The sequence below is a fragment of the Ctenopharyngodon idella genome, chromosome 11 (genome assembly GCF_019924925.1).
Source record: "Ctenopharyngodon idella isolate HZGC_01 chromosome 11, HZGC01, whole genome shotgun sequence".
Classification (NCBI taxonomy): Eukaryota; Metazoa; Chordata; class Actinopteri; order Cypriniformes; family Xenocyprididae; genus Ctenopharyngodon; species Ctenopharyngodon idella.
Genome location: NC_067230.1, coordinates 7,689,407 through 7,707,288, shown reverse-complemented (window position 1 = coordinate 7,707,288; position 17,882 = coordinate 7,689,407). Strand labels below are relative to the sequence as shown.

Here is a 17,882-nt window from a genome sequence, read left to right as displayed (position 1 = left end):
TCAGGTTAAGAGTTGCTTCCGAGCAATCTTTCTTGAGAGCTGCTTGTGAGCTATCTCTCCCTGCACTCTTTGAAGACGCTTCCCTTACCAATGTGAAGAGCATGAGCGCACTTGGCTCTTGAGGGAACTGAATGCACTCACTGTGATGAGTGATGAGACTCTTTTTGTGAATGATCAGTCAATTTGCTGCATCTCGCGGTTCGGATCTCGCATTTGCTATAGCAACGCGACAGTTTCGATTGTGCAATTGTAGTGGGAGGAGCTAGATGAATGATGTTTCGCTTCCTCTGCTGTACCACCATGTATGGAGGGCGATAACTGCCAAAGCAAGGCAAGGCATGTGTGGTGGCGGGTCAGGCCATGGGGTTCTGCAGTCAATGGAATCTATCTAATCTCCACTCAGCAAGGCTGCCAGAGTGTGGCATTTTACCCCCCCCCCCCCCCCCCCCCCCCCACCACCACCACCACCACCACCACACAGATACACATGTGAACATTGAGGAGGGTGTTGGGACACAGATGCTGCAGGCATACCAAGCCTAGCTATTGAGGGATATTATTTCCTGAGGCAGTACTAAATGTTTTTTTATAAAAAGCTGCATAGCCACAGGCTAGACCTCCGTGCCACGAAGCACACGGCCAGTGTATCGGCCATTCAAGGGATGCTATAGCTGCTAAGGAGAATAGGAATTCTTTCTCCTTGATGCTCTTGCACTCTGACTTTTCAGACTGCCTAGGAGGTGGTCGTAGAGAAGTTCACAGAGATGTGGTCTCAGACACTGGCTTTTTTGCAAATACATCCTTCTCTGGGGCTCTGTGAGGGTTGAAGGAGTAATTTGTGGCAGAGATGGAGAATGCTTATTCCTCTCTCACTTTAGGCTCCTCCCCCTCCAGTCTACGCTGATGTTGTGGTCTGCTTTCATGGACCTGCGAGAGTTTTTCTATGGAGGAGTTTAAGAAGCAGATAAAGCTTGATACAGCTTGGTCGCCCTCTCCAGTTTTTTAGGCTTGGAGATTAGAGCATACACAGATCATGTCTGTTCACTTCTCTAGGAGAATCCTGCTTAAAGCTTACATTCTGCTTGTCCATGGGCTTAGGTGCAGAATATGGACTGTGTTAAGAGTACGGAGTTGCAGTAAGATGGTGCAATCCGTTATCTTTTCCAGTCCAGAGCAATAGTTGCTATAATGCTATAGTTCAGCATGCTTCTCTGGGACCAGAGAATGGATTAATGTTAAGTGAGAGCATGAGTCGCAGTGAAATGAGGCAATCTGTTTTTTTTTTATCTGTTATTCAGCATGCTCCTCTGATGTAAGGACGGACTAGGGCCACTGAAGGTGTTGGTCGCGGTAAGATGGTGTGACCCTTTTCCCCTTATCAGCTGCCCTCCCTCCAGCATAGTAGAATATAGAAATAATAGCAACCATGCCGACACAGAAGCTGTACAGTGCGGGTGAAGAGACTGGGCATTACCACCATTCCCACTTTTTCACCTACTGCACTTCCCAGTACTAGTGTGACTTCATATCAGCATCTCCAGTACCAGAGTTTTGGACGTGCCTCCCTTGTAAGGTGGGCATGGATGAAGAAATTGCATAGTACACAATGTGTGAAGGTGGTTGCAGTATCATCACAATAGGTAGTAGCAATACGCTCCCTCATTGAAATGGATGGGCTGTTACAGATGGGAAAGCCTGGAAAATACAGCTGCTTGCATCCCACTTCCTTATCTGTCACCCTCTACAGTACCTGGAGCACTAGCGTTTATGCACTTCCTGTATATTCACAGTTGTATGGCTAATAAATATGGCGGAAGTATCAATGAGGTTCATCTGCAATCACATATAAATGGGTTGTACAGATTGGGAAGACTTGGCAATATTGCACCTTGCGTCCCACTCCCTCATCTGTCGCTCCTCCAGTCTGGACCTGGAGGTGATTATGTGAACATAGTGGCCAGAACTATGTAACACGTTTCCTGATGGTTCACACTCTTGTTCCTCCCCTCAAGCACTTTGGCCGGAGGTGGATATGCTCCTCGCTAGAACTGCAGAAATAGGCAACCATCAGCTGATGAGGTTTAAGGGTACAGAGCTTATACCCTTAATTGGGTATTAAAGCAGGGTTATATGCTTCCCTAGGAATGGGTTGCTTTTAATAATGCCCTTCTTCAAGAAGCAGAACGAAGGACAGAGCGAGGACCTTGACAGAGCAGAGGTGGATTTGCGTTCGGCGATCCATTCTCTCATTTGATGCCCTTTCTTGTATGTTTTACATACAAGTAATCTCTCACAAGGTGTTACCTCGCATACTCCCTTCAGTAAGGCTGTTACTAGAGGTAGTAATGGATTGAGGATATGTAGAGTTGCAATGAGCAATTCCGTATCTCATCCGTTGTCTGGTCCAGCTTATTGCACTGTTACTGATGACATAGCTAGGACTATGTCTGTGATTTCCCTGGTAAGCTCTGCTCCCAGAAGCAGTTAGCATGGTAGAGCTTCTGGATTTCACTCTTCTAGGGATTAAGGCAATTGTTTTATGCCACTGTGGATGTGCCTGAACTAAGTATATCTGACTCCGGTTTAAGTCTGTTAAGTTATTTTAGTGCTAGCTCACTATAATTGTGTATATCTTCACAGCATAGTAGATCAGGCATTTTTTCAGCATGGCGAAGTGGGTATTAACATTCCTATAGCGTCAATGTTATGATGCAGTGTAGAGTTATATATATAAAACCGGTTCCCTGAGGAGGGAACGAGATGCTATGTCGTGTTGCCATGCTTCAGACATGCCTGCGCATCTCCTTCAGACAATGAAGGTGATGTCGACAAATGCAGGCACTCTTTAATACAAACAGGCACTCTATGTGACGTCATAAGACCATCTGCAATCTAGTTGCCATGTTTTACTCGTGCTTCAGACACCGGTCACTTCTGGGGGCGTTCCCATAGCGGCAACATAATGACGCAGCATCTCATTCCCTAGATGTTTTTCCCCCACACAATTACAATGAATGGGAAATGAAGCTTTCGAGCTTCAAAAATGACACAATAGCACCATTGAAAAATAGTCCATATGACTTGACATCTCCCCCAGCTGTCCTGGCATATTCATGAGAGAAGTACAATACCAATGTCCAATTTGAGAATGAATCATTCTTTTTGAGTCAAATGTGGTCAATAAATCTGAGTCTGAATGATTTGTTCATAAATTATAAATACAGAACTATTTCTTTCTTATATTTAATTCTAGTCTGATCACATAGAAATGTTTTTTAGATAAAAGCTGTGCTTTTGGATTGGTATGCCCTTGCGTACATGTCATATTTTCTGGTATATAATTAATTAAAATTTCTACATATAAAAAAGAAGTATTCACTTCACTATTGGCAATAATAATAAACAAATCAACATCAATGTTTTTTTTTTGTTGTTTTTTTGTTTTTTTCCAACAGCAGTATTCTCAAGGCCTTCCCACAGAATCAAGCCAATGCAAATGAGAAATGCCTAGCTGGCTAATAGTATACACACAGCCAGCAGTGAAAAGTCTGCCTTTAAGATGAAAATCCAATCTGATTTATATTCAAATAGACATTGAACCATGGTTTCATATGAAAACTTAATTAAGAACTGCTAGGTGAGTGGTAGAAGGAGAGTATGAGAGAAAAGGATGGGAAGGAAAATATCTATACAAGTCAGGATTTTTCCCTTTAATTTAGATTGAGATACCGTACTCACTATGCACAGTGTGGGGGAAAAAAACTAGATGGAAATGCAATGGAAAAGTAAATCAGGCATGAAAAAAACAAGTCTGTGTGTATAGTACACTCTTGTATGCTTGGTCCACTTGAGCTGAGTAGCAGACCTTGCTGGTTTCTGTTGTATAACAGCATATACTGGTAGGAATATAACTTTTGTATCTAAGAAATCATTGTAAAACATGTGCCTTACATCCTTGAGCAATACAGAACAGATAAATAGAACATTTTTTTAATTGCTCATCATGCTAAGTTGTTTATTACAAAACCAAAAGCTGTAGATTTTGTAAGCTGCTATTTTCCAATACATGACCATGAGATGGAAGCAGTAGGATTCAACTGAAGAAAATGTGTTAAGAAAATGAAAATAAATTTCATCAATATAATAAATATATTATAAATATAATAAAAATGATACAACAAATTAATAACAAATGCAAATAATTTAATAATAATAATTCTTGCCACAGTAAGTTTTGTCACATTAACAAAATAATTTATTATAATTCTCTTCATATTTATTATTATTATTATTATTGTCTGCTGTTCACACTGACTTTGAATGTCGCACAACCAATCAAAAATCAGTCGAAATCAGTCCGTTTTATAATAAACTCCTAACCCTGTTCTGTTTGCGACTGCAAAGCTCCAAACAGGGCTCAAGCAGTACCATCCTAATGAGCTTCTGTGAATGTCTGTATCCATGAGAGGTTCCACAGCACGGCGTAAGTATGGAGAGCAATGTGTTTGCTAGATAATGAGGTAAACTTTAAGACACGACTGGAACGCAGAGAGAGAGAGCCCGGGAGTCCATGCGCAGAGCGTCTCCATCTCACAGGTGGAGTCCTAGTTCTGGTTTTATTGTAAAAGTGCCTTAAGATGTCTGTGCGTTTGGATTTAATGAATGTCCTTGTGGGAGAGGAATATTTTTTAAAGCAAAAGGACAACTGAAGTGGGGACTTACTATATTTTATTGATGATAAAATGTGGTATATAGAATATCTTGGAAATCCAAGCAGGCACTATATTTTGTGGCACTGCAAATGCTACAAATCTGCCAGGGAAGTCAAATGACTCTGACTATGCATAAGCACTAGTAATTAAGATGATTAATGGCCGCCTCTGAACTAACGGCAAAGGCGACTGACTTCCATTTCCCACCAGCACTGTGTCGGATATTAAAGGGTTATGCACTGAAGTTCATCGCTCCTGTTCTCTTGAACACATTCTGACAGCATCCTTTCAGACCACCATTTAGGGGTAAGTGCAACTCAAATCAGATTGCTCTTTTGTGTGCGAGAGTGTACCTGTCCTCCCCCCATCTCCATCTCTCTGTCTTTGGCATCAAAGTGCCTGATCCTGCTCTTAGGCCAAGATGATGGTTTACACTACAATGTGCAATCAGTGGAATATCCGTTTTCATGGCTTATCTCTCCCAGGTGGGGTTCTGCTCTGAAAAAGGCCCACGCTCAAATGCTCTGTTCGTTTTCATGGACAATATACTCTTATATAATTTTTTTTTTTTTTTTTTTAATGTAGTATATTTTTTCTTCATGTAAATCTATATATCTGATCATTTGTACTCTATACTGTTCAAAAGTCTGGGTTCAGTAAAGTTTTTTTAAGAAAATGTATATTTTTATTCGGCAAGGATGCATTAAATTAATCATATTACAGTAAATACATTTATAGTGTTACAAAAGAATACTATATTGTAAATAAATGCTGTTTTAATGAACTTTCTATTCACCAAAGAATGCTAAAAAAAAAAATATATCACGGTTTCTAAAAAAAAATATTTCGTATCACAACTGTTTTCAACATTAATAATAATAAAAAATGCTTGCTGAGAACCAAATCAGCATATTAAAATGATTTCTGATGGATCATGTGACACTGAAGACTGAAGTAATGGCTACTGAAAATTTAGCTTTACCATCAGGATTGAATAAAATTTTAAAATATAGAAAACAGTTATTCTATATTTATTATTTCTCTGTTTCTTAATATATATATATATATATATATATATATATATATATATTATTATTATTTATTAATTTTTTGCTTTAATGGCAGTGGTAACACTTACGTAACAATAATGTCCCATTAGTTAAAGTTAGTTAATGCATTGACTAACAGTGAGCAATACATTTGTTATAATATTTTTTAATCTTTTTTTAAACTGTTCATAGTTATGTCATAGTTCATGTTAGCTACATTAAATACGATTAACAGATTCTTTTATTTTATTTTAATGATGTATTAGTAAATTAATTAAATTAACATTAAGATTAATAAATGCTTTAGAAATATTTTTCATTGTAAATCCATGTTAACTAATGTAGTTAACTAAAGCTAACAATTGGAATCTTATTGTAAAGTGTTACCATGACAGCAGCACATGAACTTCATGATAGGTTCATGACTTTTGTACACACAATCATTGTCACAATGTCACATACTTGTTCTTTTTATATACTGTATACAATGCTCCTTTGTTCTTTTAAATCTCATATTTTGAATGTGGTCTCAAACACTGGACCCCACTGTGCATGTCAACACAGCAAGATGGGGTATTTATGCATGAGTTTATACGTCTATAAATGTTTGCATAAACGCCGGAAGACATGACGTAACACAATAAAACCTCATAAAACATCATTCTCTCCTGAGCTAGACTGCCTACCGCAATAACGAGCCATGCTAAATGATCGCATCATCAGTCAATGTTGAATGCGGTTTGAAACTTACCATCTAGGATCTGGAATCCAATCATGTAAAACACAAATGCTTACCATACCTATTTACTGTGGCCATGTGGGTGCCTTTCATTTGCTCCCGAGGCCAGCTGAATATGTGACAACCCTGGCATTTATATTTTGTCAGCATAAATGATGAATCTTTTCACATGCTGAGTGAAGATGAATCACATCTAGTGAGGCAGAGAGCCTGAAGGGACTCACGCTGTCTGTTTTTACTGTGTAAAAGATATTAGAAATTTTGGATGGTTGAATTATAACCACTCCGGTCGACTTCATTCGAGAGCCATGTCTTTAATAGTCTCGTTATCCTTAGAAGTACAATAAAAGTGATCATGAGGATTAGAGGATAATAGGTATAAATGTGCCGCTGTTGTCATAATACCCAAACTTTGCTATAATTAAAACGCCCAGTGCGAACAAACACCTTCGTAAATGAATAGAAAATAAACACAACAAGCTACTGGTGTAATTAAACAGAATCAGCAAATTGCATCGTAAGCAGCTGCGAGACCAGCAGACAGCTGGCAGACACCCTGACTGCTCTGGCCATGAAAGAGCAGTCATATCTGATTCTGTTTGGATGGCCAGGCTTTAGAGACCAATGCTAAGCAGTACCTAGAGAACTGAGATGAATCGCTCACTCTCACCCCAGTGCACCGCAGCCATATTAAACAGTTATGGAAGCAACTCAAGCGGAACTTTCTACTCTCGAATCCTCCGCCAAGTTCAAGTCTCAGATCGCACCGCGCTCCTGAGAATTCCCATCTCGGCATTAACATTCAGACCAATGTTTACAATCACGGCTAAATTGACGCTGGATTTTCTCGACTTGACGCTCGCTGGCCCAACCGAGCGCACCGGCTCACCCATTACTCTCCCCTTTGACGGTTCTGGGTTACACAAGGCTGTTATCATTAACGTCCCTGTGAGGCGACCCCACTCCCCGATTACTACGGTTCTTCTGAACACATCACCCTTCCTCCAGGCCGGTGACTGTACATTAATCACTCTCTGTAAGGGCTCATACTGCAGCCTGACGATATACACCCAAGTGCCAAGTTGTGCTGGGGTAAGCATGTTTTTAAAATGAAGAGTGCACTATTGGATATTGAAGGAAAGGTGGCTGCCTGCACGCTAGCGGATATTGTGAGCACAGGCTCGAGAGTCGATCCCAGCAAAATGCTCATAACTAAATCCACGAGTAAACAAAATGATTGACTCATGCGCGAGCACTTGGACACGCATGCCAACACTCAACTGACTTGCTGTGTAACAAGCGCATCTGACATGTCAATGACTGACAATGTTCCTCAACACCTCCACAGGCTGGAATCAAAACAAACAGGCCTTAGAAGTGCGATAAACAGGGAACAGTACGTATTACGAATAAAATATAAATAATTGCAGCATGTATTTTCCAAACCAGTTGCGCAGTTTCTGCAATTACAGCAAAAATTCGATTCATGCGCTCCTGCATCAGCGCGAAAGTTGCAGTTAGATTAAGAACAACAAATAAATCTCTACACAACCACGTTCATGTGAATAAATCCATTGATTACTCTGATAACAGTTACACTCAATCAAAGTTTGAATGCGGTGGAAAAAACAGGTAATTGATCGAATCAATGTGCCATTTTCTTGTATGATTTGTTTCTGCAAGTCCAATTTTCCCCCGACATCTTTTCTCCTACCATAACAGCAAAACAAATTCCACAGATAAAGCATATCCTTGCATAACGCACACACATGCACGCACAATGGCAATGAAAAGCGACAGAATAAAAGGACGGCTGAAATCTTGCTGAAAAGAAGTGGGAAAGAATAGAGGAACTGTATTACATGCAGGACAGAGGGGGAGCGGGGGAAAAAAAGCAAAAGCTTAAAGCTCAAAGCAGCAAAAAACACCCAGCGGGAGCTGAACAGAAGATTTAAATGAGGCTTCTGTAGCCAGCCGGGCCACTGAACTATCCATTAAATTCAGATTATGGGTTTATTTCCATTTTTTATTTATTTATGTTTTTAATCATCCAGCCAAGGTTTGTCTGATAGTCAAACTAAAGCTGAATATTATGCATATTGATTGTGATCAATAGGAAACACTGGCTGTGCACATCTTGTTAATGCAGACGTGTGCCAACTGTAGCTCTCGACGATTTGGAACATGTATACGCTTATGACACCCACCTAGACGGAAGCATCGTTTCTGGCACAGCATGGATATGTTTCTTTAAATGCATCACCTGACGTTTCTCAGACCTTGAAAATTGCATTTGAGAAGCATAGTGTGTTTTAAACGTGTTCTAATTGCATTACTGGTCCTGTGTGTACTATCAACATTCAGCACGCTGGCATATCTGCATCTCTGCTCCTCCTTTCTAAACCATTTATTTGCGCTTGTTATTCCGCACTGTGCTTATTTTGAAGCCGGCTGAAACTGGTTTTGAATCACTGTTAACACCTTTTGAGGAATCATACAGCACAACTAGTCTAAACTACTGCATATGAGAGAGTACCGAAGAATATTCAACAACATCCACCTCCTGTTAATTTGGGAGTCATTCTGCATTCTCCATAAATATGCAATAATCAAGCTGAAATTATATTTAACTTATTACATTTAGCCTACACACGCAGAATGAGGAATGCACAAGCATTTACATTCACCCACAAACCTGTTGCTAAAGCTCCACTGAGATTAACACACACACACACACATATATATATAAACTTGTGCCGAATCATGCAATGCACTGCAAGCTCTTACCTTTGTGAATGTTCAGGCCTTGCAGCACACCCCTGGGGACAAATATGGTGTAGAAGCTCTGGGAGAAACCTGGTCTGCATGGAGCGATGGTCTGAGCGCTTCCGTGACTCCCCTGAGAAAGACAGACATTATTGGCTATGAAGACACAGGAGAGGGGAAGTGGTTAGGCAAATTGATTTGTGACCACAGGGTTGTGGTTCTTATTCAAGGTTATCGAAACCGATATAAATACCTTCAGGAGGCAAACTCACAGAGCAGGGATGCAACCGTTTAACGTTAGGAAAAACTGTTCAATAGACAAGTGCTTCAAACCTTTTTTTGTCTTATGTACCCTCCATTTCGCCTTCATTAAGGCTCAAGTAACTGTATTGACAGCAAACCAGAAATGCGTTCCTTTTATCTGGATATAATTTAGCTTTATTATTAAGATTATTACTAATAAGTCACTTTTAATCAATTATATTATAAGCACTATAGTCAGTATCATTCATTAATATCAGTAGAAACAATAAAGTAAATAAATCAATAAGTAAAATTAAAACATAAATAAGCATGGGTCAAATATGTGACCCTGGACCACAAAATCATAAGGGTCAATTTTTTGAAATTGAGATTTATACATCATCTGAAAGCTGAATAAATAATCTTTCCATTGATGTATGGTTTGTTAGGATAGGACAATATTAGGATAAAACTGAGATAAAACTATTTGAAAATCTGGAATCTGAGGGTGCAAAAAAATCGAAATATTGAGAAAATCGCCTTTAAAGATGTCCAAATGAAGTCCTTAGCAATGCATATCCACTCACGAAAATACATTTTTATTTATTCGCGGTAGGAAATTTACAAAATATCTTCATGGAACATGATCTTTACTTAATATCCTAATGATTTTTGGCATAAAATAAAAATCGATAATTTTGACGCATATAATGTATTGTTGGCTATTGCTGCAAATATACCCGTGCTACTTATGACTGGTTTTGTGGTCCAGGGTCACATATATTCTAATAAACATGTTTTGTTATGCAAATCTAAGAAACTAGAACATATTACATTTTTGTTTTATATAATTCCTTAAAAGATTCTGGAAAAATCTTGAGATTAATCAAGATTAAAATTATTTAAACATTTAAAAGTTTGGGAAAAAAAATATTATTATTATTTCTATTTTGTAGCTCTAACAAAGCTAAATCTTTCCAAGTACCCCTGTAACCTGCTTAAATACCCTCCGGAGTGTATTTGCAGTGTTGCGAATCATTGCTGTAGTCCAGCTGAGTGTGTGAATATTCAATATCTATGCAAATATGCAAATGAACAAATTCTAAATCAAAAGCAGCAAATCTGCGATTTAATTCTCATTCAGAGGCCTGCATTCGTATGCCCTGATGGTGTTTTTTTTTAAATGTATACGAGTGAAAACATCAAGAGATTCTCTGAAAATTTAATAAGAGCTAAATGAGCCCGTTTGATGATTAAAATAAACCGAGGGAGAAAACAGGGATGCGTTGGAACACAGGAAGTGCAGAGGAAAGAAGGTTGCGCTGGAGTTCTGCCATGTGAATCAGTAGAGAAATTGTGCCCATTACAGTGGCATCTATTTTAGGATAGTGACCTAGTGTGTGTGAGAGTGTGTGTATGCATCAATGAATAGTGCTCACCATGGAGAATTAGCATAATTAGATGGTGGGTCATATTCAGGTTATCCCAGTCTCAGTAAGGTGGGCTTTTCTAAAAAGATTCAGAGTTCAAGCTCAGGCCTCCCTGTGTCTAAACTGAACGAGAGGTTGCCTTTAGGGGTCTCTCTCTCTCCCCCTATATATTTTTTTTTTCCCATTCTGGTGCACAGACAACTATGAACCTGAAAATCAAGACAACAAAGAGCCGACGCACTAAGCTCTTTCATATATCCACGGAGGAATAGTCTGTCAAAGCATCCCTACAGATCACATTAGTCAGAGGGCTGTGAGATGGTTACTTTGTAAAGCAGCGCTTCCTCTGCCCACCATGTGAATGCAGCTCTATAGCTACATTTCACCTCCAGCTGGATACAGATTTTATTCTGAATGAGTCATCAAAGAGAATGTCAATATCTGCCATACATCCAATAGTATTATGTGTCTTATTTCCAGAACTTATATTTACTCATCACCCCAGCACCTCCTAGATTTCATTTACTGGTAGCCTATATGTGTGTGTTTCTTCTTCTTTCATAATTCCTAAACGTTAAGACACCACAGACCAAAGCAACTAGTTCCCTAGTATGCTACAAGTTAAACCATTCCTGACGTTCCCATTAAGAACAGGATAATGAATACTCTGTTGCATGAATATTCATATTATAATACAATTGATTTGCATATTCACATACTCCTCCAGTAACGACAGAGCAGCACTATTACCAGACACACCACAGGCATCGCCGCATCCTCTGCAATGTGTGTTAAAAGTGCAGCTGCAAGCCACTGCAGCTTACTGATAGACGACCAGTGTTCAACACAAACTGATTTCCTTGTTTGAATGTTATTTTAAAGAAAGAAGACGAAAAAGACGACTGTTATAGAAGTGCTACGAAAGCAATTTTTGATTTCCAAACAGACAAAGTGAACGCTCGATGCACCACTGTATTCTTTTAGTAAGTACGGACATAAAATGCACAAACACAAGTGTACTACTCCATATGTTCAGCCTACTAGTGTCTAATGTCAAGTACTAGTACTTCCAGAATGTTTGTAAATAAAACATTTGGACTTACCAAAGATGTGCCCACAACTAAGGCACACGCCACAAGAATCGCGCAGCCGGTTTTCATTTTTGCCATCAGCAGAGGAGGCAGGTGTTTGTTATTCACAAACGTGGAGATAATTCCTGTGAGATGTGCTGTCGGTAGCAGGGTTCCGCTGAGCGATGCGCAGAGAATATTGTCCCGGTCGGTCTCGCGCCCTACTGCAGGTGGACAGGCGCTGTTCAGCTCAGCACCACGGATCCGCTGGCGGCGTCACAACCGCTACAACTCCTCCTACCGCAGCGTACTACTTAAAGACACACACTGAGACGCACTACAGCACGCTTGACAGTTAACCAGGCACATATTATGTTCATTCTACATATCTACTTAAGATTAAAAAAAAGACTTGCAGCAGAAATCAGGTAGAGAATTATTAAAGGGGGTTTAGAGGGGGGTCTGACCCCTCATTAACGTCTGCATTTGCATGCATTTTACGCTATATTTCAGCAGCACAAAAGTTTTCAGTAAATAGACGTGAGCTAACAGGAGTAAACATAGCAACAGTTCGCTGCTCTGTAGCGCTTATTATTTATCAATCTATTATACATTTAAACATCGCAAATATTACACAAAATGTCAGTGTTTTATTTAAAATGCTGAACATAGTTCAACTACTCTACACATAACGAGCACATTTCTTCTGTTAAAAGTGATCAAAAGTTATCAAATTGTGAAATTTGTCTTCTGTTAGGTCATAATAGTATGATATTTAATAATCATAATCCATAATGCAGTACATAAAGTAAATATTGAATAATTTCTACATGAAAAAGTTAGTTAAGGGAAGAATTAAAAAAAAAAAAAAAAAAAAAAAAAGGAAATTCTATAGTATTCTATCAGTGTTACAAAATGAAGTAAAACCTACTCAACTTTTCTGATACTGGTGTTCCCATCATGCATTGGGTTATGAACAGTGCTGGGCTTGTTACTCAAAAAATGTAATTTATTGCTCATTAGGCTACTAGTTACTCAAATGTAATATTATTACTTTCTGGCAACGGTAATTAGTTACACTACTAGTTATATTACTTTTCCTTCACGCACCACAGAAGTTGTAATCTTCCCCATAAAATTCTTCTACAATGTTATTAACAACATATTTCTGCCTCATCATATGACCAAAATCCACATTGGATCGCAGTCAGAAGTTATTACAAACACTCAGTGGTGATTGATTGTTACTTTTAAATAAAAGTGCTGTATTAATCTCATTAATTGTTACAGAGCCCCACACATGACATTCAAGAAAAAAAATTAAATTGTGCGCACGTTTTAGTAAATCAAGGGAACGAAATAGTAAATTGTGCGCACGTTTTAGTAAATCAAGGGAATGAATTAATAAATCGTGCACACGATTTAGCCTACTATTTTTTTCCTGCATGTCATGTCCGGGGCTCCGTAAATTGTCATATTGTCATATTAATTTTATTTTTTATAATTATAACTTGAAGTTAATTATAATTTCTCTGTTACCCATATATGATTATATTTCATGATGCATTTTATCAAAAGAAATCATTTAAGTTTGTAAGACAATGTTTCATTTTCCAAAAAGATTTTTAATTATAGTAATATAATTTATATCGAGATCAGAGGGATGTGGTGGGCAAGCTATGTAATACCAGAGTAAAGTATTGCCACAATTTACACAATGGTGTTCAGATCATCTTTTCTCCTGACAAAATCAATGTAATGGCAATATTTCCATCCGCTGAACGTAAGCTTTTCCATATTCCAAGCTTGCCTGCTGCACTGGTGACTTCATGCGCCTGTGCGAGTCGTAAAAGAATTATGAAAATAAATCTACGAAATATTGGATTGGATTTCAAATCAGTCAGGGTTGAGGCACCAAAAGTAACTAAGTAACAAGCTGTTTTATGGACAGTAACTGTAATATTATTACTGAAATCTTATTAGTTACACTACTAGTTACTGTAAAAAGTAATATTATTACTGTAACTAGTTACTGTCCAACACTGGTTATGAATAATTAATAAGGTTGATTTTTCACTGTTTTCCAGCTGTATCATTGTTGTGCGTATCATGAATTTTTTTTATCATTGCTTTTGTTGTTAGGTTTAGTAACTTGACATTTTGTGACATATGGAGTTCATTTTCTACTTTAGCGTCAGTTCTGGCAGGTCACGTCAGTCAAGCTCGCATCAGCTGACTCCCAGGTGACTCGCGTCAACCTATAGGAATACGACACCTATAGCAGCATCCATATATAAGCTCCTCAGTATTAACAGTAGCTATTGCATTTATCAGGAGCTAATTACCCTCCTCCATCCCCAGCTCCACCTCTCGTCAGTCAGGATTTGACCTTATGATTCCCCTGAACCAGACTAATTCTTGAATTATGTGTACGTTAAATTATTGACATTAATAATATCTGCATATGTTGGTTGCTGCTCTCCCTGCTCTTATCCATGCTAGGCTGCGTGGATGCGCAGGGAGTTCTTGCCCAGAACAGAACCATACCGCCAATACAAACTCTATGCATTATCATTTTTGACGTCATATTTGATGATAGTGGTCCTGACAGAAATTACACATTCATACTCAAAAATGATCCATCGAATGTTACCGTCATTGTGTCTTGGGTACCAAGTATTGAGGTCTCTGTGTTCAGGTGCCACGTTACTTCTATCATGTAGATATAGTGTACACACAATATCTATTGTATTATTTACTTAGATGTTTCTAAGTAAAGCATACAATTTATAAGAGTGGTTTAATTCAGTGTTATATTGTTTGAGTAAAAAGTATTGCAAAGGACTTCAACTACACACACACACACACACACAAAATGACTAGAGAAATGTTAAAATAAGTTTATTTTATGTGCAAATTTTCTTTCAACAGACAAAAAAATTAAGTAGTTTGTACAAAGACTAGTCTTGTTTGATCTATGTAATAAAATTATGCAAAAAAAAAAAAAAAAAATCATCATCATATTTAAAGTAAATCAAGCAGAAAATTATCAGTGTAGAGGGGCTGCCATTTATTGCAGAATTACAGTTGAGTTACAGTAATACCAGTAATTGAATTACGTTATATTTGGTGGTAACTATGATTAAGAGAGACTAGGAAGTGTTGAAACAAGGGTTGAGTTGCAACACAACCAGTTCAAGAGAGAAATCACACATGACCACCACGTTCCTGGTACAACACTGTATGTAAAAATATAAAGGATTCACAGAGCAAACACTTGAATATTAAATCAAAGTTTGAGACATGCACATAGAATAAAAAAGCACTGAGTTACAGACGTTTAAGCGCTCCAGGTTCTCCCCTGCCATGGTAAAATTCATGTAATTATGCTTCTGGCCTCAAGTGTAAACTCTTGACTGGCTCTTTCCACGAATGAGTAAAGTAGGTTGCCTTTAGGCAAAAAAACGTCTGTCTTACAGGCTTCATATAACCGCCTGCATACTATATAGACTGCAACACGGGAAGCTATTTCACACTTCACTTGTTTCTCTCTCTTTTGATCATAGCTGAGTCGGCCACGTTACACGCTGTGATCCATTGTAAAAGACCTGTATCCCATCTGACGTAACTGTTTTAAACCAGCGAGAAACAAATATAGCTCTCCAAGTTATTCATAATTTACTTCCTCAGTGACAGTCTTTTTGCCCAGAATGAAAGTAATCAAAAGGCCGTCGTCCACATTTTAATGACGCTGACATTTTCTCGCTCATCTGAGTTGCTAGCTCAATTTCCATATCAGAAGGACGACGCTAGTCTGATCCAATCAAAAGAAACATGAGAGAAATGTGAACGTGCTCTTTTATGCCAATTAGGACAGAGCAATTCGTTTACCTGACTTTTTAACATTCTTCTCTGCATACTAAATAGAGCACCGGTTTAAGAGGCTATTTTGGTACAACTTTATTACTCAATTCAAATTAAAACAAGAAGCAGAATAGGTACTCACAGCAAGTACCACTCCACCAAATTTGAATGAATTCCCTGCTTCAAGCTGCGAGATATTCAAAATATCCACATGTCTGATTGTAGACACATCTTTACTTGGAGAAAGAACAGTTGTGGATTGATCACAGAGTCTTTGAGGAACCAGAGTGTGTTGACTCAAGTTCACAATGTCAGAACTGTCCGCAAACCCATGTGAAAACAGACGGATATCCAAGAAAGACTTTTTCTCTTCGTTTTATTGTTGAGCTGAATATCAGCAGAGCAGCATGTGGTGAATTATTCTGAGTTCAGTGGATTGCAGGGCTTGAAGGTACTGTAGCAGGGCTTTTTTTTAAGGTGTGTAAATTATTCTACTTGAGTACTGAACATTTGCCTAATAAAAACACCATCTGGGCACTTGAAGTGAATTGGTTTAAGGCCGTGTTAAATTATTAAGCAAATCTCATGAAATGGGTCCCACTTAACATTTTTACAGAAGACAAGAGTTACAGGCCAAACACTGTAGATATCTTTGAATACTTTGTTACAATTCGAGAGCGACACACAAGAAGCCATTGGTTTATTTAAATGCCATTTCTCAGGTTACACTGACATTTTTAAAGTAGTTTGACACTAAGATTTCTCTCACGGCTTTGGTCTGCGGTTTCTCACTTTTCGCTTGTTTGACAGAGGAAGAGACACACCAGACGTTAATACCTATACTTAGCATCTGCAGTCTGGCTTTGTTCATCCAACCATACTCTACATTTAGTCCCTGTATTTAAATGACATGATCAAATGTAATCCAATGAATGAGAAGCGTAGCATAAATTGAACGGTATTTCCATCACAACCAAACTAACGTGAGTGCCTCAGCTCTGTGTGGACAGTTAGTGTTATAAATAATCCATTATTACATTTAAAAATTCATGGCTGTGTAAGTTGTTGGTGTCATCAACCTTAATGGTTTGAAGACACCTGTATCTCTCCAGCTACTTGAGGGAGTCTGGATTGATTGTCCAAGCACTTATTTAAGTGTTCCAAATGCCTCACGCTGCAATTTGTGGATAGGGCCAATTTTATGGTAAGTGTGTGCAACACAGCACTTGTTCTTATGACTGATAATAATGTTGCTATTTTGCTTTAAATGAAGAAAGCATGAATAATGAGAGTTCACAAATTCATGGGGTGAAATTGGAAAAGATCTAATTAAATTTCATTTAAGTATTCACAGTGTTGCGTCAATCCCTGGAAAATGTTTACAGCAGACACAGCACACTGGTGAAACACAAACAAGCAAAAGGAGAACACAGACTCATAAAGACTAAACAGTTTCTTCAAAAACAACAACAGCCTGAAAACAGCCTTTTAAACAGAGAAACACAGCACTACATTTCTAATGAAATGGATATGATTTCAGCGCATCATATGAAACTTCTTAGGCTGTCAAAAGTGAAGGCAAACCTCTTCCAAAATAATGAAGGAATATTTTGGGATCAATACAAGTTAAGCTCAATAAACAGAATGTTGTTCACCACAAAAATTAATTTCCACTGGTCCCTCCTTTTATTAATATAAATCTAGGTTACAGTAAGGCACTTACAATGGAAGTAAATGGAGCCAATTCCTTAAAATACTCACTGTTTCAATAGTATAGCAAACAATATGAGTGTTCACATGATTTCAGTATGAAAAATTGGTCACACTCTTTTTTAGGGTCCAATTCACACTATTAACTAACTATATACGACTTTTGCCTCAATAAACTCCTAATTACTGCTTATTAATAGTTAGTAAGGTACAGTAGTTGTTAAGTTTAGGTATTGGGTAGGATTAAAGGGTTAGTGGAACGACATGAGGGTGAGTAATTAATGACAGAATTTTCATTT

At 38.2% G+C, this 17,882-nt stretch overlaps 1 protein-coding gene across 1 annotated transcript in view; it reads right to left on the bottom strand.

The window, feature by feature from the left end:
- Positions 1–12,263, bottom strand: part of cdh4 (cadherin 4, type 1, R-cadherin (retinal)) — a 261,968-nt gene extending 249,705 nt beyond the window's left edge. The window contains exons 1-2 of the mRNA XM_051911720.1: positions 12,043–12,263; positions 9,288–9,399 (exon numbers count right to left, since the gene is read on the bottom strand). Coding sequence (XP_051767680.1) covers positions 9,288–9,399; positions 12,043–12,108 — 178 coding nt within the window. The 5' untranslated portion in view covers positions 12,109–12,263. The remainder of the gene's footprint in view (positions 1–9,287; positions 9,400–12,042) is intronic.
- Positions 12,264–17,882: the final 5,619 nt, after the last annotated feature.